Source organism: Myotis brandtii, unplaced genomic scaffold (genome assembly GCF_000412655.1).
Source record: "Myotis brandtii unplaced genomic scaffold, ASM41265v1 scaffold131, whole genome shotgun sequence".
Lineage (NCBI taxonomy): Eukaryota > Metazoa > Chordata > Mammalia > Chiroptera > Vespertilionidae > Myotis > Myotis brandtii.
This window is the reverse complement of record NW_005354632.1, coordinates 238958-263059: the sequence shown is the minus strand read 5'-3', so window position 1 is coordinate 263059 and position 24102 is coordinate 238958. Positions and strand designations below refer to the sequence as shown.

Here is a 24102-nt window from a genome sequence, read left to right as displayed (position 1 = left end):
GTCTGAGTGTCCCGGGCCCGCGCGGGGAGGCGCCCTGTGGAGGAAGCACCGCGGTCCTGGCCGAGGAGAGCAGCTGCGTTTCCCCGTCGCTGCCCGGGCACGGAAGGGGGTCCCATGTGTCGCGCATTTGCCGGGAGAGGAGGACTGGATACCACATCTCGTGCGAGAGCGTGAACGATGACCGCCCCCGCCCTGCTGCCCCTGTCCGGCCGGAGGATCCCGCCCCTGAACCTGGGGCCGCCCTCCTTCCCGCACCACCGGGCCACCTTGAGACTTTCCGAGAAGTTTATCCTCCTGCTCATCCTCAGTGCCTTCATCACCCTGTGTTTTGGGGCATTCTTCTTCCTTCCAGACTCTTCGAAACACAAACGCTTTGATCTGGGTTTGGAAGATGTGCTGATTCCGCACGTCGATGCCCACAAAGGGGCGAAGAACCCCGGAGGCTTCCTGATTCACGGGCCGGATGAGCATCGACACAGGTTGGTTCCTTTCACAAGTTGTGGTGGTGACATTGGGCAGAGCAAGGTATGATTTATTGCATCAGATCTGTCGTTTGTGGTTTGTTGTGTTTTTCTTTTCTCCGCCTTCTTTTTTCAGTAAAATGTAATTTTCCCCGAGTTGTGAAAATTGTGAAAACAACTTGTTATTTCAAAACTGGTTTAGTAGAACCATGGACTGAAAGGGCTCCTGGAGCCCCATTTAGTGTCCAGCTCCTTCGTTTTGTACAGGAGAAGCATTTGTGTCCAGAGGTGTAACCTAAAGAAATAGTGACCTAGGTTGTGCCTTCATTTATTAAGAATGTGCTGCATTCGGTCATTGTGCCACCCGGTGAAATAGATGTATTGATTGAATCCTGACAGCTTCTACGGGTTCGTCCCCTCCTAAAGGGCTCTCGTTCTCTGACTTTGTAATTAAAGCTTGGTAGTGAACCTTAGCTTTTTAGGAAGACAAAGACGGGCAGAATATACCTGTCATTTATATATATATATACACACACATACATACATACATACATACACACACACACACATATACACATTATATATATATAGATAGATATATGCACACACACACACACACATATATTTGAAAGAAGGGAGAGGGAGAGAGAAACATCCATGATGAGAGAGAATCATTGATGGGGTTGCCTCCTCCTGAGGTTCGAGCCGCAACCCCAGCATGTGCCCTGACGGGAAATCGGACTGTGATCTCCTGGTTCATAGGTCCACACTCAACTCCTGGGCCACGTTGGCCCGGCATCATTTCTTAACATGCAGAAATGCCCTAATTGTTGTTATTTTCAGGGGATGCCTTTGGGGACTCTATGTGGAATCAGTTAAGTTAAAGATGCCATTGAATCTTGTCGTTTCACTTTGAGAGTCATGTAGACAAGATCTGGTTTATGTTTTAAAATTTAATTTTACCCTTATATATATATATTTAGTTGAGAGGTGGAATGTGTCAAGTAACTATTAGAAGGTGATCGATTAAAGGGTTCACGTTCTTTCAAATAACCAAATCTGAAGTGACCTCTTGGGAGAGTTTGGCCAAATTGGGATAAAATGGGATCTCTTTAAATCATTTATGTAATTTGTATCAAAAAAAGAGTTTGAGAAAGTATTTACTTTTCTCAAACCTACATTTTTCCCCCTTCTTTTCTTACAATAATTTTTCAGTGTGTGATAAGAATCATATACTTGAGTTGTTTTCGGCTGATGTTATTTTAACTTTTTATCAAGCATAAAGTTTTTGAGAAAGCGTAGGTTCAAACGTGAACCTGAGTTGAATACTTGGGAAAATGCACTGTTGTAATGAGAGCTGGTTTTTCCTTTTCTCAATCTTGTTAATTTATTATTTGCTTGCTGGTTCTTTGCCTTTGGCTGAACCTTATGGAGTAGTTACTTCTAAAATTGTTTCATGCCATTATTTTGTAATTAAATTAATTTGGAACTTTTGCCATCATTTTCAACTTCTGTACTCTTTTGTATTTATTTTATTTTGCCTTTGCTCTATGTGAATTTGAAAAAAAAATAAGATTTAAAAAATCATTTTATAAATGGCTAGAATTTATTTATTTATTTATTTATTTATTACAGTAGTCATCTACCCACCCCCCGTCCATGGTTCTGCTTTTTGTGGTTTCAGTTACCTGAAGTCACCCATGGTCAGAAAATATTAAATGGGAAATTTCAGAAATAAATAATTCATAAGTTTTAAATTGTGTGTCTTCTGAGTAGCATGATGAAATCCCATTCCATCCTCCTCTGTCCCTCCTGGAAAGTGAATCATCCCTTTGTCCAGTGAGTCCACACTGTATACACTACCTGTAGTCACTTAGTAGCCCTCTCAGTTATCAGATCCACTGTCCTGGTATTGCAATGTTTGTGTTCAAGTCACTCTTGTTTTACATAATAATAGCCCCAAAGCAAAAGAGTAGTGATACTGACAATTCGGTTGTGCCAAAGAAAAGCCATAACATTGCTTTCTTTAAGTGAAAAAGTATGTGTGTATAGGGGAAAAACAATGTGTATAGGATTTGGCACTATTCATGGTTTTAGGCACCCGCTGGGGGTCTTGGAATGTATCTCCTGTGGATAAGGGGAGAATACTGTATATGATTATTTATATAATGAAATCTGTACCAGTTTAAAAAGTAAATGATTGAAATGGTATATACATTCTTGTTTTTCATGAGTTTAAAAGTAAACTTTATTGAACATTTTATATACTAGCCTGAAGGTAATAGGTATATTTACAGAAGTATTTCCAGGTGTCACTTTTGAGCCTGGTTAACAATTACATCTCTTATTTTATCTAAGACTATAGGATAGTATGACAGATTTTGTGAAAAACAAGAGTCCTTTAGTAATTCAGGCCTCAGACCTTGTGAAATTTTCTTTGATTTAAGACTGTAATTTCCTAGCGTTAGTATTGAGAGATGTCTTTGACAGTGTTCTCTTTTGTTCTTCATATCTTAACAAGAACTTTAGAGACAAGTTATATAGTTTTTTTTAAAAAAAAAGGATATGAAGTAATCTAGAGACTACAAAGAATAATGTGCATGCTGTTTTCTTTTTATATTTTTTGACATTTACCTGTTTATAAAATCAACCTCTGTTACTTAGGCAGATCTCTTGATGTCTCCTTAGTGATATTGCTGTTATCATTTAAAAATATTGGTCATATTTATTCAGCAAATGTTTGGAGTAGTTATTATGTACTAAGCATTATACTAAGTATTGGGGATTATTGGAGAATAATGAAGATGATTAATTTTGACTCAGACATGACTGAAACATTTAAATCTTAGATTCAAATCTCAATATCATTCTTAAAGCATATATTATCATCTTTGGAGTCAGATTCTAGGGGTTCTTTTCACCTAGATGAGGCTCTGGTCATTGGCATTTTTCAAAAGTTCAGATAAGTTATTGTTTTATCTTTCCTCCCCCCCCCCCCCCCCCAATAAGCATTTATGCCATTAACTTACGTGTTTCTGGCATGTGGACTAGGCTATCTGGATATAAGGGGCAATGCTCCCGCAGCTTTTTTTCCATAAGGAACTAGACCCTGGCATCTGAAAAAAATGTGCTAATCATTGTGCTAAATTGAGATCTGGCACAATTCTATGTATTTATGTATCTAAAACTATTTCTGTATAGCTATGTGGTTATGTTTGTTAAGTTTATTTATAAAGTACAGTAGGTCCTTGGGTTACGTCGGAGATCCGTTCCTACGGCGCAACATAACGTGATTTTCGCCATAAGTCAGAACCCACCTACATAAGCACCTATGTCACTCACATGGAGCACATACTTCTATGATTGAGACTTCTAAAATTGAGTTATTGTTCCTTTATGCCACTTACTCCAGATCTGTAGTTTCAGCCAGAGCATCTGATTTCAAAGGTGTAGATCACAGGGCCTTCCTTGCCTTGCTGTTAGACAATAGAAAAAGTACCCAGAACCATTTGACGTCTGTAGGTAGAGAAGGGATTCTAATCCCAATATACTGGTGAATTTCTGTTAGATAGGAGATTACATATTAACATCTTAAGAAATGTAAAGTAAACTGCAAAGAACCTAAGTTGTATTACAGTGATGAAGTTCTGACTTGTGCTGTGCTATTTAGAAATGTAGATTTCTAGATCAGGGGTGGGCAACCCCTGGCACGCGTGCCAAACATGGTACGCTAGTAACTTTTGCTGGCACGCGAAACCCTCTCTTATAATCTTCCATTTACAATTTTTTTCTTAATATCGACTTTTTTATTTTTCAGATAAATTCAGTGTAGGTGCATCTTAGATAAATAAATAATTTTACATAACATGTATACATTAAAAAAAATAAATGTATTTTTCATCATCATATACTGTGTTTTTGTCGCTCGAATGAATTTTATTATTTCTTCAAGGTTCTTCACATACGTACACCTTAAGAGATATCAAGTAGGCGTAACATGTTCTCAAAAAATTAGGGTTGGCACGCAGAAGAATTTTGAGTCAGAGATTTTGCTGGTTTTGGCACGCACTCACAAAAAGGTTGCCCACCCCTGTCATAGACTGTACATTTTAGCACTTTCTGTGCAGTGGTTTAAAATGGGCCAGTTACTGCTCTCCTTAATAATATAAATTCATGGGTGTCGCACGGACCTGCTGAATTGGAATCTGTATTTTTAACAAGGGCTCAAGAGACTTTTAAGTAGTCATGCCCACATTAGTTGGGAACCGTTGTGCTGTAAGCTCTGTTATTTCCAAAATGCAAAAGTTGTAGAAGAATATGATGTACTATATAACAAAATGAAAGAATTTCCATCCTCTTATTTTTCTGCTTATCTCTTTCCTTGACCCTGTTTATATTTTTGTCCATTTTGATACTGAGTTCTTAATTCTATTTTTAATTTTCTCTCTCTCCGCAAGTTTTTCACTGGTATGTGTCTTGTCCTTTCTCCCTCTTCCCCTCCCTCCTTTTTTTTTTTTTTCATGTGTCTACTTATAAGTTACTGATTGCTGTTTCCTGTTTTCATTGGCCCTGAAATTGTAACTTTCTTTCTAGGTTCCCTCTTCCTCCATTGTGTAAAGTGTTAGCTCTTTGGCATCCAGAGCTCATACCGAGTTATATTTATCCTGTTCTTTGGGCAGATAAATATGAGTCTCTCACAGATCATTGCTGTCTTTCAATGGTAGGAGTAGGAATCAACTATCTGGGTTTGGTGGAGGAAACTTTAAGTTTCATGTTTAAAGCTTGGAGGTTTTAAGGGTCATTCTAACCAGTCTTTTTTTCTCCTCTTACAGGGAAGAAGAGGAACGTTTGAGGAATAAAATTCGAGCCGATCATGAGAAGGCCCTGGAAGAAGCAAAAGAAAAATTAAAAAAGTCGAGAGAGGAAATACGAGCAGAAATTCAGACAGAGAAAAATAAGGTAGTCCAAGAAATGAAGATTAAAGAGAAAAAGCCACTACCACCAGTCCCTATACCAAACCTTTCAGGAATAAATGGTGGAGATCCAGAAGATGATGACATAAGAAAGAAAAGGGAAAAAATTAAAGAGGTAATGTAACAATAAGCTGAGATTTATGATATGAAGTGGTTATAGATATATATTTGACTGGAGACACACACACACATATGCACACCATTTATGCTGTTTTACTTTGGTCTTGTTTGTTTTTGGGTCATAGTTGTAGTTCATTTTCCAAGTTGACAGTAAGGACTAGAACTTTCTTTCTTAATATGTGTTATACGTATTGGTCACTTAAAATTTTGCTATAATGTTGTTTGGATGGTTACATCATTCTCCCTGTGTTCAGAGATCTTTTGATAGTCAGCATTTTATAAATAATGTAGAATAGATTTATAAATAAGTTATCATTGAATAAGAAATTTCTTTAGTGTTAAGTTATAAGGGACTCTGCTGAATACTATGCATATCTCCTCATAAACATGCTTCTGAAGAGTTAGCTTTATAACTGTCATCTTTTTAAAAATTACATTTTTATTGATTTCAGAGAGGAAGGGAGAGGGAGAAAGAGATAGAAACATCAGTGATGAGAGAGAATCATTGATCAGCTGCCTCCTGCACGCCCCACACCAGTGATTGAACTGGCAACCCAAGCATGTACCCCGACTAGAATTGATCGGTGACCACCTGGTTCAGGTTGACGCTCAGCCACTGAACCATGCCCGCTGGGCATATCTGTCATCTTTTAGGGAACGTGCCATGAAACCCCGTAACTATACAGCAGATTAAGAACACATTCCTTCCAAAGAGTCTCAATGGACTGAAGAACGGGGAGGGATTGATCTCAGAATTCTTTATATTTATTTAGTCACAGAAGTCTTTCAGTTCGTTATTTTAGGAATGACTTGGAGATAAAGAGAATGCCATAGTGTGGGGGGGGTGTAATTTAGTGAATATTTCCGTTGAACTTTGTAAATTAAAACTCCAGCTAATTTCGGGTGGAGTTTGCAGTTGTATTGCCTATGTAGATTTTGTCTGGGTGTAATTGCACAACAATATTCCAAAGATATTGTTTATCATAAAATAAGATAATAAATTTAATTCAAATATTCAAATATCTATATGGATATATTCTAGTAATGAATATGAATGATTTAGCAGGTACTTTAAGCTTGATCTTATGAATTATTATAAGACGACCTCAATGGAATCAAAATAGAACTTTACTCTGATTTTACCTCACCTTTGATGTTTTGTTTTATGCCAAGACTGTTAAGGCACTTTCTTTGGACAGTGTTGGGGAGACATTGATAGGTAGTTGTTGTTTTTGTAAGATGGGTGACCTGCTTTTTTTAGATGTCATTAGATTTTATTGAAATACTTTCTCATGTACATAATAATTCAGATAGATAGCTGTATGTTAAGACCACCCAAAGGCTCATTGATTTGCTAGAAGTACGCACAGGATTAAGCAAAGCTGTTGTATTTATTGTTTCGGTTTATTACAATAAAACTAAAGTTAGTAATAGAAAAGGCACATAGGACAGAGTCCAGGAGAGACCTGCTGGAGTGATATAGACAGTGCCTGGTTCTCCCAGCAGTGATATGTGGCAGTGTGCATGAAGTGTTGCCAACCAGGGAAGTTCACCTGAGCCTTGGTGTCCAGGGCTTTTATTGGAGGTTTGTTATGCAGGCTTGCTTGGCTGAGCTTAGTTCTCCAACTCCTCCAGAGGTCAGGCTAATACCATGTGGCCCAAGGCCCCTACCATAAATCACATTGTTAACATAAACTCTGACACAGCCCAAGGCTTCAGGTAAGCAGTTACTCTTAACAGGCAGGGTAATAAAGGGTTAGAGGTTATTTTCTAGGAGCCTACCACTGGCCAAACCTTTCTTTGGGATGTGCTGGGTTTGGACCACCCAGACCTGCTGAATTAACCCTTTTCAGTGGTTCTCAACTTTCCTAATGCCACGACCCTTTAATACAGTTCCTCATGTTGTGGTGACCCCCAACCATGAAATTATTTTCATTGCTACTTCATAACTGTAATATTGCTACTGTTATGAATTGTAATGTAAATATCTGATACGCTATATGTGTTTTCCGATGGTCGCGACCCACAGGTTGAGAACCGATGCTTTCGATTAAGAACACCATATTATCCAGTGTTCTTGTAAATCAGCATAAAACATATTAACCCCTGTGTAGGTTTCTGTTAAACATTATGGTTACTGACTTAACAAGCAGAGAAAGTTGAAACACAAGCTTGCAGAGGAAGGAGCTAAATAAGCAAGGTGATGTGAACAGCAGAATACCTTAAAGTGTCAAGAATGAGAGAACATTTCAAGAATTAGACACTATTTACCTTTGAAGGCAGGAGTTAAAAATAGAGCTGGGAAAGGATTATTTGAAAGTTTTAAAAGGAGCACTTAACCTCTAGATCCGTAATTCCCTAGACTATGCATTCTAGCTACTGTCCTTTTCCCAACAGAAGACCAAAGTTAACCTTATGAAGGGATTAATTGGAGAAGATCTGGATTTGGGGAATACCAGGTATGGCTGTGTAAAAGCATAGAGGTCATTCTGAAAAATGAAGAGAGTGGTGGGGGTAGAGGGAATTAAGTGAAAACTGAATCTGAATATTGTGATCACTTTCTCCTGCTCAGTTCTCAGAATTCTGGAAGCCAGGTTTATATTCAGTAAGCTGGAGAATGGAGGATTTCTCTCCGGGGAGACTGGCTCAAGAGAAAAGACCTACTCTGTTCCTCAAACACCCCTGGGCTTCACCTGATCTCTCTAAGATGAGGCTCAGGCAACTAGTGTTACTCATTCACTGACAGTCTTTGTCTTGTAAGTGCTTCACTTCACGCTTACGTGGAGAGCAAATCAAAGATCACTGGATATTTACCAAAATTTTCTTACATGAGAAACAGATGGAAGAAAAATTCAGAGGATACAGAAACAATACAAGGAGCAGAAAAAAGTATGTTAAAAAATAACACCATTGGAGTGACAGAAAATTTAATTCATGAAATAAGAACAGTAAGTTATAAAAAGGAACATTTTATATAAAGTAAGAAAATGGTCTTAGAAATTAAAAATATGATAGAATTTAAAAATGCAATAAAAGAGTTGAAGTTAAAATTGAGCAAATCTCAGTAAGACAAAAAAATTGAGAAAATTGAATAAAAAAGATCAATTTGGAACATCTGACAAGTGATTAGATAGGTATGGTAGGAAGAGAATAGGAATAATGGGAAGAAGTTAGAGAAACAATTCAAGAAAATTAGCCAAATCTAAAGGAAGTGGGTTGCCAGATTGAAAGGACCTGCCAGGTATCCATCCCAATGAGAAAAAAAGAAAAAATGTCCTGAAATTTTAGAAAAATAGTCATAAAAAAAATCCTAAAAGTTTAGAGGAAAAAAAAGGTTCCACTCATAAGATTGGGATTGTACAATAATGGCATATCAGATTCCTCAACAATAATATTGGGAACTAGGAAGAATTTTATGTTCAATCAAATTAAGAATCAAATCTGAGGGTAAAGATATATTTAGGCATTTTCTCAGATTGCTATAAAATATACTTAAGCTCAAAAATAGGAAGAGAAGGGTTTTGAATACAGGGTATCTATCACTAGAGAGAATAAAGAAGCATTCCTAGGAATGAGTAAGGGAATCAGCAGGATGATGGCTGCACTTCAGGTGGAGAGAACATAAGTCCAGATTAGAGTAGGAGGATAGAGTTTCAGGAAGGATATGTCACAGAAGAAAGTGGAACTGACAGTTTATCTGATGTGTTTAATTGTATTGAGACAAATTGTAAACCTCACAAATTTTAGAGGTAAATCATAATTATTACATTAAAAACTAATCAAACAAAGAACCACCAAACCCTCAGACCAGTAGCTAACAGCAGGGAAAACAAAAGTTGAACAAAGTAATGTAATAATCCTATGTAATAAAAAGCTAATATGCAAATTGTCCCCTCTGGAGTTCGACCAGGAGACTGGGAGTTCTATCGCTCGCTATGACGTGTGCTGACCATCAGGGGTCAGCGCGGAGCATGGTGAGCGACCAGCGGTGGCAGCGGGGTGCTGAGGGAGTGAGGGAAGGAGGAGGCGGGGAGGCTGGGAAGCGGGGAACAGTGCGGTGGCAGTGTGTGGGTGGCAAGGGAAGGGGGAGGTGGGGAACCTGATCGGCCCTGATTGCTGGCCAGGCCTAGGGACCCTACCCATGCATGAATTTTGTACACCGGGCCTCTAGTTGTAAGATAAACATGTCAACTTATTGGGAAAATGTGGGTCAGGGAAATATATGGGGGACAAGTATATGTGGAGATGAGTTGATAGAGGCATAAGAGAGCTAAATTATTTTAACTATAGGAGAAGATACTAAATATCTAAAACAAAAAAAATCAAGAAATAGCACTATCCTATATCCTATATCCTATATAATAAAAGGCTAATATGAAAATCGACCGAATGGTGGAATGACCGGTCGCTATGATGCATACTGACCACCAGGGGGCAGACGCTCAATGCAGGAGCTGCCCCCTGGTGGTCAGTGCACTCCCACAGGGGAGCACCACTCAGCCAGAAGCCCGACTGATGGCTGGTGAGCGCAGCAGCGGTCGGGGGAGGCAGCGCTAAGCCGTCAGTTGGACATCTCCCAAGGGCTCCTGGACTGGAAGAGGGCGCAGGCCAGGCTGAGGGACCCCTCTCCCCGTGCACTGGGCCTCTAGTAACCTATATTTAGCAATATAGAGGTAAATAGAAAAAGAGGTGAAAGTTTGAGTAATTGTCTCAGGAGAGTGGTAATTATGTGTGGAGCAGCTTATTAGATTTTCTAAAAAATTCAACTTTATTGAATCAATTTATATACAACAAAATATACGTATTTTAAGAGTATATAGTTTGATAGGTTTTGACAGGTGGATACACCTGTGTAACAGTAATTACAATCAAGATGTGACTATGTCTGTAATCTTTTTTTTTTTTTAATTAAATCTTTATTGTTCAGGTTACATTTGTTCCTCTTTTTTTCCCCCCCATAACTCCCCTCCTCCCAGTTCCCGCCCCACCCTCCGCCCTCACTCCCCACCCACTGTCCTCATCCATAGGTGCACGATTTTTGTCCAGTTTCTTCCCGCATCTCCCATTCCCCTTTCCCCCCCAAGAATAGTCAGTCCATTCCCTTTCTATGTCCCTGATTCATTATAATCACCAGTTCATTCTGTACATCAGATTATTTATTCACTTGATTCTTAGATTCACTTGTTGATAGATGCATGTTTGTTGTTCACAATTTGTATCTTTACCTTTTTCTTCTTCCTCTTCTTAAAGGATACCTTTCAGCATTTCGTATAATACTGGTTTAGTGGTGATGAACTCCTTTAGCTTTTCCTTATCTGTGAAGCTCTTTATCTGACCTTCAATTCTGAATGATAGCTTTGCTGGATAAAGTATTCTTGGTTGTAGGTTCTTGGTATTCAGCACTTTGAATATTTCTTGCCATTCCCTTCTGGCCTGCCAAGTTTCTGTTGAGAAATCAGCTGACAGTCGTATGGGTATTCCCTTGTAGGTAACTGAGTTTCTTTCTCTTGCTGCTTTTAAGATTCTCTCTTTGTCTTTTGCTCTTGGCATTTTAATTATGATGTGTCTTGGTGTGGTCCTCTTTGGATTCCTTTTGTTTGGGGTTCTCTGCGCTTCTTGGACCTGTAAGTCCATTTCTTTCACCAGGTGGGGGAAGTTTTCTGCCATTATTTCTTCAAATAGGTTTTCAATATCTTGCTGTCTCTCATCTTCTGGCACCCCTATTATTCTGATGTTGGTACGCTTGAAGCTGTCCCAGAGGCTCCTTACACTATCTTCGTATTTTCGGATTCTTTTTTCATTTTGCTTTTCCGGTTGGGTGTTTTTTGCTTCTTCGCATTTCAAATCTTTGGCTTGATTCTTGCGCTCCTCTGGTCTGCTATTGGGTGTAATATTCTTTATTTCAGAGCGTGTATGCTTAATTTCTAGTTTCTTTATCATAGCATCGAGGGTCTCATTAGTTTTCGTGAGGCTCTCCAGAAGTTTATTGCAAGCCCTCAAAATTGCGTTTTTTAGCTCTATATCCTCCATTTCTGTCATGTTTTTTTGTCTCCGCATTTTTTATGCTTTCTTGGTGCACCCCCTAGTGGTCTTTGTGCGCAGTCTTGTTCTAGTTGAGCCTTGATTGTTGTAGTTAATACTAGAGGGATTTGACCACCAGGCCGACTGGCTGTGTGAATCAGCTGTGTCTGCCGCGGAAAACTTCTGTCCTCTGGGGAGGTGCTAATCTAGCCTTTGCCTGAGGCGATCTGGCAAATGGCTCTGCGCAGGGCTTGGGCGGGGCGGGCTCAACAGGGCGGGCGGGCGGAGGGAGCGGTTATGGCCCCTCTCAGTCCCGTTCCCAGAGGCTCTGCTTCTCAGAACCCCCGGAACCGCTGCAAACCTCGGAGGGAAAGCTGCCTTCCAACTGATGCCAGACACTCCCGCTTCTCCCGTTTGGGTCCGAGTCCCCAGCGATTCGCCCGTATCTGGAGCTCAGAGTCTGAGACTCCCCCCTGACCGAAAACGACAACCGCGCTCTCAGCCACCAGCCCGCTTTGCGCGCGCACCTCCGCACCTGAGTTTTTTCCACACTGCGCCTCCTCTGAGCCTCGGTGTGCTGTTATTTTTCCTTCTAGTTGAAGAGTCTCTCCTCAGCCAGCCTTCCTGTGGTTCTGGGTGATGTCCGTTCCGTCTTTTAGTTGTATTTTTGAAGTGGTTGTTTGCGGCAGCAGTCTGCGGTGTTTACCTATGCCGCCATCTTGGTCTCCCCTATGTCTGTAATCTTAAAACAGTTTTGTCCTCTCAGGTCAGTCCACCTGATTCCTTTGTCCCTGGCAACCACTGATCTGCTTTTAGTAATTATAGATTAGATTTGCCTTTTCTAGAGTTTCAGTCAAATGTAATAATAAAGTCTGTGATATTTTGTTGCTGGGCTTTTGCTCAGCATAATGTTTTTGAGATTTATCTGTGCAGATGCACCAAAGGTAATTTTTTCTTAGTGGTATTCCTTTTTATGGGTATACCATGGTTCTATTCATTCACCTGTTGAACATTTGCTCAACATTTGTTTCAGTTTTTGGCTGTTATGAATAAAGTTGCTATGAACATTTGTGTGCAAGTCTTGTGTGGGCACATGCTTTAGTTTTAGTTTTCACATTTCAATCTGTTGTTATACTGTGAGTTAATTTTTTTTTTTATGAGAAGTAAAGGTCTTGCATTATTTTTTTCACATAGGGCTTTCTAGTTGTTCCAGTTGTTGGAAGGATTATCCTTTTCTGATTGAATTATCTTGATGCTTTTGTTCAAAATCAGTTGACAAAATCAGTAGGTGTTGAGTCTCTTTCTGGACTCATACCTATTTCATTAATCTACATACTTATTCTTAATGCCAATATGACACTGTGTTGATTGATTTATAGTAAGTTTTTAAATCAGATAAGTCCTCCAATTTTATTCTTTATATAAATTGTTTTGGCCATTCTAGGTCCTTTGCCTTTCTATAATTAACTTTTCTGTGAAAATAAAAGGTTGCTGGATTTTGATTGGGATTTTATTGATCTGTAAATGAACTTGGAAAAATTGTCATCTTAACTATAGTCTTCCATATCTTTCCACTTTTTTAGGTTTTCTTTAATTTTTCTCAGCAGTATTTTGTAGTTCTTATTATATAGTTATTGCACATATTCTGTTATATTTATTCCTAAGTATGTCAGGTTTTTTGATGCTATTATAAATGGAATTGTTTTAAAATTTCTATTTCTGATGTTCATTACTAGCATATAGGGATCTATTTTATTTTAGTTTGCTAAACTTTTATCCTGTTATTTTCCTGAAGTCATTTATTAATTCTAGTGGCTTTTTAAAAGATTGCTTAGAATTTTCCTTGTACAGAGTCATGTCCTTTGTGACTAGAGAAACTTTTACCTTTTTATGTCTTTAATTCTTTTTCTTCTTTTACTGCACTCTCTAGGACTGCTAGTACATTTTTGAAAAGAAGTAGTGAGAGTGGACATACTTGATTTTTTTTCTCAATTTTAGGGGTTAAGCATTTGGTCTTTTACCATTAAATATGTTGTTAGAAATAGTTTTTTTTGACAATGCCCTTCATTACATTGAGGATGTTTCCTTGTAGTTATAGCTCATTGACAGTCTTTAGCATGAGTGGGTGTTTAATTATGTCAGATGCTTTGTCTACATCTATAAAGATTATTGGAGGATGGTTTTCTTTTTATTCTGTTAACATAGTGAATTATATTGATTGGTGTTTGAATGTTAAATTAGTCTTATATTTTTGAGTTAAACTGCATTTGGTCATTATGTCCTCATATATTGCTAATTTTTAGTTCAGTAGTTTTGCATTTGTGTTTTATATTGGTTTTTAGTTTCCTTGTAATGTCCTTGTCTACTTTTGGTGAAGAGTAAGGCTGGCTGCAAAAAGCAACTTGAGAAATGTTTTCATGAATAGTGTACTTTAAATGAACAGATTTTTGATACACTACAATCTATTAAATAATTCAATTGATATATAAATACTTTGCTATTGTATTGCTTAGACTTCTGAGTTGTAAGAAACTTAGTTCAATCTTCTTGATATAAAAATATTTATTAGTGTAGCTGAGGGCTTCAAGCTTTGCTGAATCCAAGTCTATAGATGTTACTGTCAATAATATGTATCTGTCTCTTTCTCTCATTATTTAGTTTCTCCATTTTGGGAGAGAGTTAGCCTCCATCAGCTCTAGGGTTACATATTGCTTGGAGTTTGAGATTGCAAAATGAGAGAGGCCTTCTGTCTCCTATCATCTATAATAATATGTATAAAAGGACATGAATATCCCTACTTGAATCACATATATACAATCACTTTGTCTAGGTCAGAAGTAGGTAAACCACAACCTGTGGGCCAAATTCTGCCTTTATTTTTTAAAAGTATAGTTTAATTGGAACAGTCATGCTCATTGTTTATGTGTTTTCAAGTGCTGCTTTTGTGCTACGACAGCATAATTAAGTAGTTGGTATAGAAACTGTATGGACTGCAAAGTCTAAAATACTTACTTTAAAGAAAGAGTGCTAATCTTTGGTCTAGTCAGGCTGTGTTAATTGGTTGTGGAATCAGAGCCTCTTGATTGACAGCTCTATCATAATCACAGTGGGGGAAGAGAACAATTCCCAAAAGGATTGGCATTTCCTAAAAGCAAAGGATATGAAACAGACACCTTCCTTCTAAATATAAAAGGACTTGTCTGTTACACTCAATTTTTCCTTGTGTTGCATAGACCCTGAGATTAAACATTATAATGTGTACTTCACACTGATACAAATGTTAATAGAATAACATATTATGAGTAAGGCTGATTAATGTAGGAGATATAGAAGAATATGTAAGGATATAGGAATGGAACCCTTAAATTACATAAATTACAAAGATAACAGTGTGAATAATGTAAATTGATGGTTTATAATTTTTCTTTTCTCAGATGATGAAACATGCCTGGGATAATTATAGGATATATGGATGGGGACATAATGAACTCAGACCTATTGCAAAGAAAGGACACTCTACTAATATATTTGGTAAGTTTACTTTTTCTGATTACTATTTCCATTTTCTATGTCCATTTTTAAAACAAGACTTAACTTTTTGAATTCTTTCTAAACCCTGAGTATTTCTATGGAATGGAATTATAATTTGAAGCAACATGTATTTTTTCTCAAGTTTCAGTCAAGATTGGTTATGGTTGCCTTGGAATACACAGATAGGTGGTTTGATCTGTCGACCACTAAATCTTTCTTTATATCAGCAATAAGGCTGTTTTCCTTTTTAAATATTTGTGTATTCACTGGAATAGCACTTTTTATCTCCTTCAAGAACTTTTTATTTTCATTCACAGCTTGGCTGACTGGTGCAAAAGGTCTAGCTTTCAGCCTACCTTGGCTTTCAACATGCCTTCCTCTGTAAGCTTCATCATTTCTAGCTTTTAATTTAAATTGAGACATGCGACTCTTCCTTTTATTTGAATAGTTAGAGGCCATTGTAGGTTTATTAATTACTATAATTTTAAATTGTTGTGTCTCAGGGAATAGGAAGGCCCGAGGGAGAGGGAGAGAGACGGGGGACAGCTGGTTGGTGGAACAGTCTGAACATATACAGCATTTATTAAGTTTTGCATCTTATATGGGCACCACAAAATAATTATAAAAGTAACATTAAAAACCACTGATCACCATCACAATAATGAAAAAGTTAGAAATATTGTGAGAATAATAAAAATGTGAAGTGAGCAAATGCTGTTGGAAAAATTGGGGCTGATAGACTTGCTCGGCAGAGGGTTGCCACAAACCTTCAATTTGTAAAGAACACACAGTATCTGTGAAGCACAGTAATACAAAGCGCAATAAAATGAGGGATGCCTACACATAAAAAAATTAACATGCCCAAGGCGATCTACTTGGTAAATTGAGTGGGTTATTTTATACATTCACAATTACAAAGGAAAAATTAACAATGTGAATGTGGATGGAAGTCTGGGGAAGAGCTGTGTTGACTCTAACGTTCTGCCTTTCTTGAGTTCAGCCCACTTGTTAAACTTCTTAGTTCAAAGTTAACTTACTTAACTAACTTAACATCTTTTACTTAGTCCAATGATAAGTTTGAGAATTATAAAAACTGTTTTTAGAATCTTCACTTCTTTCCACTATTATAAATCTTGTTGTGAGGGATATCTTTTAAATAAAAATAGGTGAAAATACTATTGGGGTAACAAGGCACATAAACTAGTCATATACAATGTAGTTGTCTCTACTAGTTGTAACAAATCACTACAGTACTTCAAATAGCAGCATATTTCTTTGTAAAACTGTGGAAGAATTTTTCTAATGCTATAATTCCCTTACAATTTGTTTTTTTTGCTTGGATGCTTTCTGTAAAAAAAGAAAATGACTGGAAAGTTAATTTTTCCTGGGTTTGAAAGATGTTGGGATGGAGGAATAATGGAAAAATTTTTAAAAATATTTATAGTATTATTTAAAATTATAACGAAATGTCAGATCTCATTATATGACATTTAATTTAGAGATCACTTAATGAAATAAGTATATTTCCTCAGCAGAGGTTACAGATGGAAAAGTTCCCATTGCTGTGTGGATGCCACAATGTGAGACATTAGTGCAGTAAAATCCATTATATTTAATGGTTAATTAAAATTAGATCCTCTAGGAGCTTGTCCCTGCGGGCTGACATGCGCCACCTGGTACCGGAACTCCAAGTGGGCGGGACCCACTCCCGGCTGACCGCTCATGTCTCTGCAGAGCCGAGTCCCTGGCCCCCTGGCACAGCTGTGTTTGGCGGGACAGCTGCTTAGTGCCCCACACCCCTGGCCAGGCACCTCAGCCTGTGCCAAGTGGACCCGCAGCAGTGCATGCGGTCTTCCGGCGTCCCCTGATGCCAACGGGCCCCGCACGCGGACCCCAGCGGGAGTTGGGGCTTGGGAGGCGCTGGCGGTGGGGCGGAGAGCTGGGGTGTGCACCTGGGCCCCCCTGGCCTTGGCGGCGAAAGTGGACCCGAACACCTGCACCAACTGGAAGGAGGCAAAATCCTTTCTGAAGGGCCTGAGTGACAAGCAGCGGGAGGAACATTACTTCTGCCAGGACTTCATCAGGCTGAAGAAGATCCCGACCTGGAAGGAGACGGCGAAAGGGTTAACCCCGAAGGTGGAGGAGCCCAAGTACAAAAAGGACAAGCATCTCAATGAGAAGATCTCCCTGTTCCGAGGTGATATCACCAAGCTGGAGGTGGACGCCATTATCAACGCCGCCAACAACTCCCTGCTCGGAGGCGGCGGTGTGGACGGCTGCATTCACCGGGCCGCCGGGCCCCTCCTCACCGCGGAGTGCCGGACCCTGCAGCACTGCGAGACTGGGAAGGCCAAGATCACCAGCGGCTATAGGCTGCCGGCTAAGTATGTCATCCACACGGTGGGGCCCATCGTCCGCGGAGCGCCCAGCGCCAGCCAGGCTGCCAAGCTCCGCAGCTGCTACCTGAGCAGCCTCGCCTTGCTGCTGGAGCACCAGCTCCGCTCCGCCGCACTCCCCTGCATCTCCACCGGAGTGTTTGGCTACCCCAACGAGGCAGCTGCAGAGGTGGTGCTGGTCACGCTGCGCGAGTGGCTGGAGCAGCACAAGGACAAGGTGGACCGGCTGATCATCTGTGTGTTTCTGGAGAAGGACGAAGACATCTACCTGCGGCGGCTCCCCCACTACTTCCCAGTGGCCTGACCAGGTCTGAGTTGCTGCACACCCTGACCTGGGGGAGTCGCCTGGGCTTGCTGGACCTTGCTCCCAGCTCTAAGAGGTCGCTGAAGCCTGCAGCTGGGCCTGGGCCTGGGCCTGGCCACCCCATCCTGTCCCTCAGCCCCCTGCCCCTCAGCAGCCTCCTAATAAAGACCACCCTTGTTGAAATAAATAAATATCCTCTCTTCAAGTAAATATCCCGTTAAATTAAACTCAGTGGTAAAGGGTTGGAGTATAAAAGTGTACTGAAAACAAGAGTTGGATATTAATTTTCTAAATTAAAATTTTAGAGAGGAAGGGAGAAAGAGAGAAACATCGATTTGTTGTTCCACTTATTTATGCATTCATTGGTTGATTCTTGTATGTGTCTTGACTGGAATCAAACCGGAAACCTTAGTGTATCAGGATGATGCTCTACCAAATGAGCTACTCAACCAGGGCCTCTGCTTGTTGGTTTTTTTCTTTTCTTTTCCTTTTTCTTTTCTTTTCTTTTTTTCTTTTCTTTCCTTTTCTTTTTTTTTCTTTTCTTTTTTTCTTTTCTTTTCTTTTTTCTTTTCCTTTTCTCTTCTCTTCTCTTCTCTTTTCTTTATTGATTTCAGAAAGGAAGGGAGATATAAAAACAATCAATAATGAGAGAGAATCATCGATTGGCTGCCTCCTGCACACCCCCCACTGGGGATCGAGCCTGCAACCCCCCCAGCATGCGCCCTTGACTGGATTCGAACCCGGGACCCTTCAGTCCACAGGCCGACGCTCTATCCACTGAGCCAAACTGGGTAGGGCCTCTGCTTGTTTTTTATAAAACCTTCTTTCTCAGAACATTTAATGTATTAACATTTATCAAATAGATACTGGTTCTAGGCAAGGTAGTAGGTAAGTCACACATTATTTCATATAATCATTGCAATAATTATGTAAGGAAAGATTGCTGAATTTAAATTCAGAAGATAAATGAGCTTTCCTGTAACTAAAAATTTCATTCCTTAGAAGTCAATACAGATCTTTTAAGTGAGCAAAAGGGATGTTTCTTAACTGAATGTAATTTTGTTAAATCCTAATGGAGAAGTTTTGACTTAATGTTTTTTTTAAAAAAAATAATAGGATCTTTAAAAAATGAAAGGCAGTTTTAATTTTTGGTAATTTGGTCAGACTTCTTCAAATGTAAACTTGTAGATCACTGTTTGGTTAGGTTGGTAAGTGATGATGGGTCCTGGTAGGTTCAGATTATTGTCAGGAGAGTTCTTGCTAGCTGGCCATTGGTTTACTGGACACACTGAGAGTTATTTGTGAGATCATAAAAGTTAAAGTAAGTTACAGTGTTGGAAAGGGAGGTTTTACAAAAGAAGCCCTTTCCTTCTGGGTTAACTGGGTATAGAAGCAGGATTTTCCCAGTGGTCCTCCATTTCAGAGGGATCATTCTTACAATGAATAGTAATTAAGTATACATTCCAATAAAATGTTTTACCTTCTTTTACCAATCTGACATGAGGTCAGTAATGTGCTTTAGATTCTGAAATTTGGTTTGTTGAATAAGACTCTATTTTCCTTTAGAGCAATAGTTATATACACATTAATAGTAAAACATCTATAGTATTTACATAGTTTATTCTGCTGTAGACTGAATTGTGTCTGTCACAAATTTACATGTTGAAGCTCTAACACCCAATATATATTTGGAGATAGAGCCTAATTGGGAGTTAAGCTTAATTAAGGTTAAATGAGGTGTTAAGTGTGGAACCCTAATCTCAATAAGGTTAAATTACATAAGTGTGGGGCCTCTTACAAGAAGAGAAAAAAACACCAGATCGCGCTCTTCCCATGTACACACACGAGGGAAAGAGCATGTGAAGGACATGGTGAGAAGGTGGATGTCTACAAGCCAGGAAGAAAGCCTTCACCAAAACCTGGAGCCTTAATCTTAGATTTCTAGTCTCCAGAACTATGAGAAAATAAATTTCCGTTGTTTAAGCCTCCTAGTCTATGATATTCTGTTGCGGCAGCCTGAACAGTCTAATAAACATACTGTATGCCACAGACTTATTTCAGAGATTGATGTGAATTGGACTAACAGCAATCTTATGAGACAGGGACAGTTATTATTATTCCTATTTTACAGATGGGAAAGCCAAAGCACATTTAGGATCAACTAACTTTTCTTAGGTCACACAATTAGGAAATAATAGGGCCAGGATTTGAATCCAAACATTCTAGTGCTAAGATCCATGCTTATAACCACTGTTCTATACTGCTTCAGGAATCCTTCAAGAAAGGAAAAGGTAGTATCAGCACACAGGAAAAATCCAGTGTGAGAAGAAAATGATAGTGAAATGGTAGACAAAGTGGAAAATGTAATCTGCAGAAGTTTTAGTAGTCAAAATTAGCTGCATGTATCTTTTAATAATTTTGCCTGTCTGTGCCTTGGGGCTTTTAGCCGATGGCACAAACCTAAAACTACCTATAAACTTTGAAATAAGAACAAAAACTGGTACTCTCCTTAAGGATTTAAAATAAGCATGATAAATATTTTGGACAAAATACTAAAGAGATAAATAAGTGATTATGGAAGAGATCGGGATATATGGGTGATTAAATTGCTTAATAAAGCTTTTGTTATCTTAATAAAATCTGAGGAACAAGAAAAGTGAAAGTATGTCTGTAATAACTCAGAACATTCTAGTTAATATCAACATGGAGTTGGGAGAAGACTAAGGAATTTACCAGAGTGTGGTGGAGTACTTGTTATCAAGATACTAGAGGCCTGGTGCACAAAATTTGTGTACTCGCAGGTAGGGGCAGGGGAACCCCCAGCCTGGCCTGCGCCCTCTCACAGTCCAGGAACCCACGGGGAGCGGGCCTAAGCTGTCTGTCAGACATCCTTATTGTTGCTGTGGAGGCGGAAGAGGCTCCCGCCACCACCGCTGTGCTCACCAGCTGTGAACCCAGCTTCTGGCTGAGCAGCGCTCCCCTGTGGGAGCACACTGACCACAGGGGGCACCTGCATTGAAGCTCCTGCATTGACCGTCTGCCCCCTGGTAGTCAGTGCACATCATAGTGACCGGTTGTTCCGCCGTTCGGTTGATTTGCATATTAGCCTTTTATTATATAGGATACTTGATAAGTTGAAAAAAGTATTAGGAGCACATGAATAAGAAAATGTGATGTAAGTGAAGAAGGATAACCATTATAAGAACAAATTTGTATAGTTTTATTTATTTTACTAAATCAAAGCATTAATTTTTTTCAAACGCAAGCCTGTTACTTTTTTTTGAGATTTTCAGATATGCTTTAATTAATTTACTAAAAAATTTTTTTCTATTACGGTTGTATGGCTATAAACTTTCAGAAGAAAATACTATTTACCCAGTAGTGAAAGGACCAGAAGAAAAAAGTAAAGAAAAGAAAGACTAGTAAATTAAGTAATGTCAAATGTTGATTCCTAAAATATCACCAGATAACTTGTTAAGACAAAACTTTATCTTTGTTTAATGCTTACTTTGTAAAGTAGATCACTACCTCAGCAGAGCCTTAGTAGCCTGTCAGATGGGGAAGGAAAAAGTTGAGATGTTTATTGAGATTTAAAATCTGTTTTTTTTAGATGGGCCTTTTAATTGGAGGAGGCTTGTTTATGATGATCAGATAAGGATCATGATCTAATAATTTAGGATTGGTAAGCAGGAAATTTGGAGGCAGAGTTCAGAGCTTTGGCGTGTAATCCATCTTGTGGTACTTTCTGTTGAAGAGTTGATGGGTCTCTCAGGAAGTTCCTGGAGTGAACAATAAAATTATTTTGCAACTTTCATCATTCTGAGCAAGAAACTCCTGGAACAGTAAACTCTTGATGAAGACAGTATAATAATAAAGTCATGTTAATGTAGATAGTAAGCTGTGTGGATGATTTTCATTCTGAGAAGATAGAAATAATAATTGCATTCCTGGGGTTGGGGAGGACCCATTTGCTCCCTTTTATTTTTTTTCTGTGCTACTATGTTTGTTTGCTAATATTTTATTCAGGAATCTTGCGATTATATTCATTAGTAAGATTGGCTTGATTCTTGTCATGTGTTTTTAGTATCTAGTTTTGGTATCAGCAAGCTTTTTAAAAAAATATATTTTTATTGATTTTGGAGAGGAAGGGAGAGGGAGAGCGAGAGATAGAAACATCAATGATGAAAGGGAATCATTGATTGGCTGCCTCCTGCATGTCCCCTACTGGGGACCAGGCCTGTAACCTGGGCATGTGCTCTGACTGGGAATCCAACCATGAACTGGTCCATGGGTCGATGCTCAACCACTGAGGCATGCCAGCCAGGCTCAGCTAGATTTTTTGAATTAGTTCCTACCTCATGGAAACATTTCCTTTAAGATTAGGATTATCTCTTTCTTGTAGATGGGTAAATCTTATTATTTTGATTTTCTCTACTCACATTTGATTTATGGCTTCCTTTTTCAGTATGATCAACCTGCTTTTTGATTGTTAAGGATTATTGCAATTTCTGTTCCATGATTGTCTAGCCTTGTTGTACTTGTATTATTATTTTTAAATAGATATTTTGCCTTTTCTATGAATTTGTACCAGAAGAGCATGGTTGTCTTGAAACCGGACAATAAATAGGTCTGGACTGCCTGTCACTACTTAAGCCAATTAAGCAGAGACAGGGTTGAATCGTATATGAGCATTTTTATTTTCTAATGTTTATTTTCTAATATTGCTGGCAGCATGGGAGACCAGCAGGTCATCCACAAAAATCTGCTCTGCTCCTCTGCCCCCATAAGCCTGCTACTTATATTGGGAAGAAAGAAAAAGATTATGTGTGGAATTAGGCAAAAGGAATAAGAATGGGTATGCAAATGGAATAAAAATGGGTAAAATAGTTACAGATTACAGGCAGTGGGGGGAATGCCTCCAGGATTCCATTGTTTCCCAAGAAGGTTGCTAATCTTTTCATGATGATAGGAGAATAGACCCCATTTCAAGGTTAACTCCCAAGTCTGGGGGCCTACAACTCCAGACAGGTCAGAATGTGCTTTCTTTAATCATGGTTAACAGAGCATGATTAATATTTCTTAGAACTATAGCAAGTCCCCACTATTTGATTTCTCTCTCCCATCCCTAACAGTCTTATGACTTAGCTTGTTATCTTGAATCAACCTCCCCATTTCTTAAATTAATCCTTTTTTATTTAACCTAATTTAGTTAAATAGATAGCTCTCATATTATGACCAAGAAGAAAAGTAAGGATAATTATAATTTTGGTTTTTTTAAAAATCTTATTAGTTGTCAATGTGCCATCTTTAGGAAGATATATTAAACAATGTATATTATCTATTCTTACAGAAAAGTGAACCATGTTGGTTATTCTTTTGGGTCCTAATATTCCTACTTTTATTGTCTTTTTATATCTGTAATATAAAAGGGTAATATGCTAATTAGACCGGACATCTTCCAGACATCATTCTGGATGTCCTTCCTGATGAAGCCGGGGCGGAGGGAAGCCAGCCCAGGTCCCGGGTGCCTGCGGGTGGCCCAAGGGAAGCCAGCCTGGGTCCTGGGTTGCCTGTGGGCGGCCGGAGAAGGGAAGCCTGGGTCCTGGGTGCTGGAGGGAAGCCGGGGGAAGGAAGGCCTATTCTTGCATGAATTTTTGTGCATTGGGCCTCTAGTATAAAATATTACAATAGGCCTTATGGGAAGGCCATCTTTTTAATGACAGTTTTTCCTCTTCAAATATAGGAAGTTCACAAATGGGTGCTACCATAGTAGATGCTTTGGATACCCTTTATATCATGGGACTCCATGATGAATTCCGAGATGGTCAAAAATGGATTGAAGACAGTCTTGATTTTAGTGTGGTGAGTATACAGTTGATAATTTCTTCGATTGACTGAAAAGACACAGTGTCAAACCCTAGTAGTTTTGAGCACTTTACTAGTAGTTTAAGGAAATCCCAAGTCCCCTTTTTTTCTTGTGGGATTATCAGTTGTTATTTAATTTTTGCATAAAATACACATTCTCACCATCTTCCTTGTACTTTTCTTGCCCTTATCATTTGAGGCACTGTGTTAAGGCAATAAATAGTTAGGGGGAAAACATATTGAGCTAGAACTATGAGGAAAGCATAAGCTGTAAATAATAACTGTTTTATTATTTTTTAAAAGATTGAACTATTTGGGCTCTGGCCAGTGTGGCTCAGCTGGTTGGGCTTTGTCTTGTGCACCAAAGGGTTGTCAGTTTGGTTCCCAGTCAGGGCACATGCCTGGTAGGGGTGGCTCAGTTGTTAAATGGT

General features: G+C 39.0%; 2 protein-coding genes across 4 annotated transcripts in view; both read left to right on the top strand.

The window, feature by feature from the left end:
• The first annotated feature begins 6 nt into the window (after positions 1-6).
• The window catches only part of MAN1A2 (mannosidase, alpha, class 1A, member 2), a 62012-nt gene continuing 37916 nt past the window's right edge, over positions 7-24102 (top strand). For 2 of the 3 annotated variants that reach the window (XM_005859943.2, XM_014534525.1), the window contains exons 1-4: positions 7-479; positions 5294-5549; positions 15010-15106; positions 23550-23668. In XM_005859943.2, the coding sequence (XP_005860005.1) occupies positions 178-479; positions 5294-5549; positions 15010-15106; positions 23550-23668 (774 nt within the window). In that variant the 5' untranslated portion in view covers positions 7-177. Of the gene's footprint in view, positions 526-5293; positions 5550-15009; positions 15107-23549; positions 23669-24102 lie in introns of all 3 variants that reach the window. The other variant, XM_014534526.1, reaches the window with a different exon arrangement.
• LOC102264179 (O-acetyl-ADP-ribose deacetylase MACROD1-like) lies at positions 16814-17893 on the top strand. The gene has a single exon (XM_005859942.2). It carries the CDS (start codon positions 16829-16831, stop codon positions 17804-17806), a length of 978 nt encoding a protein of 325 aa, XP_005860004.1. The 5' UTR covers positions 16814-16828; the 3' UTR covers positions 17807-17893.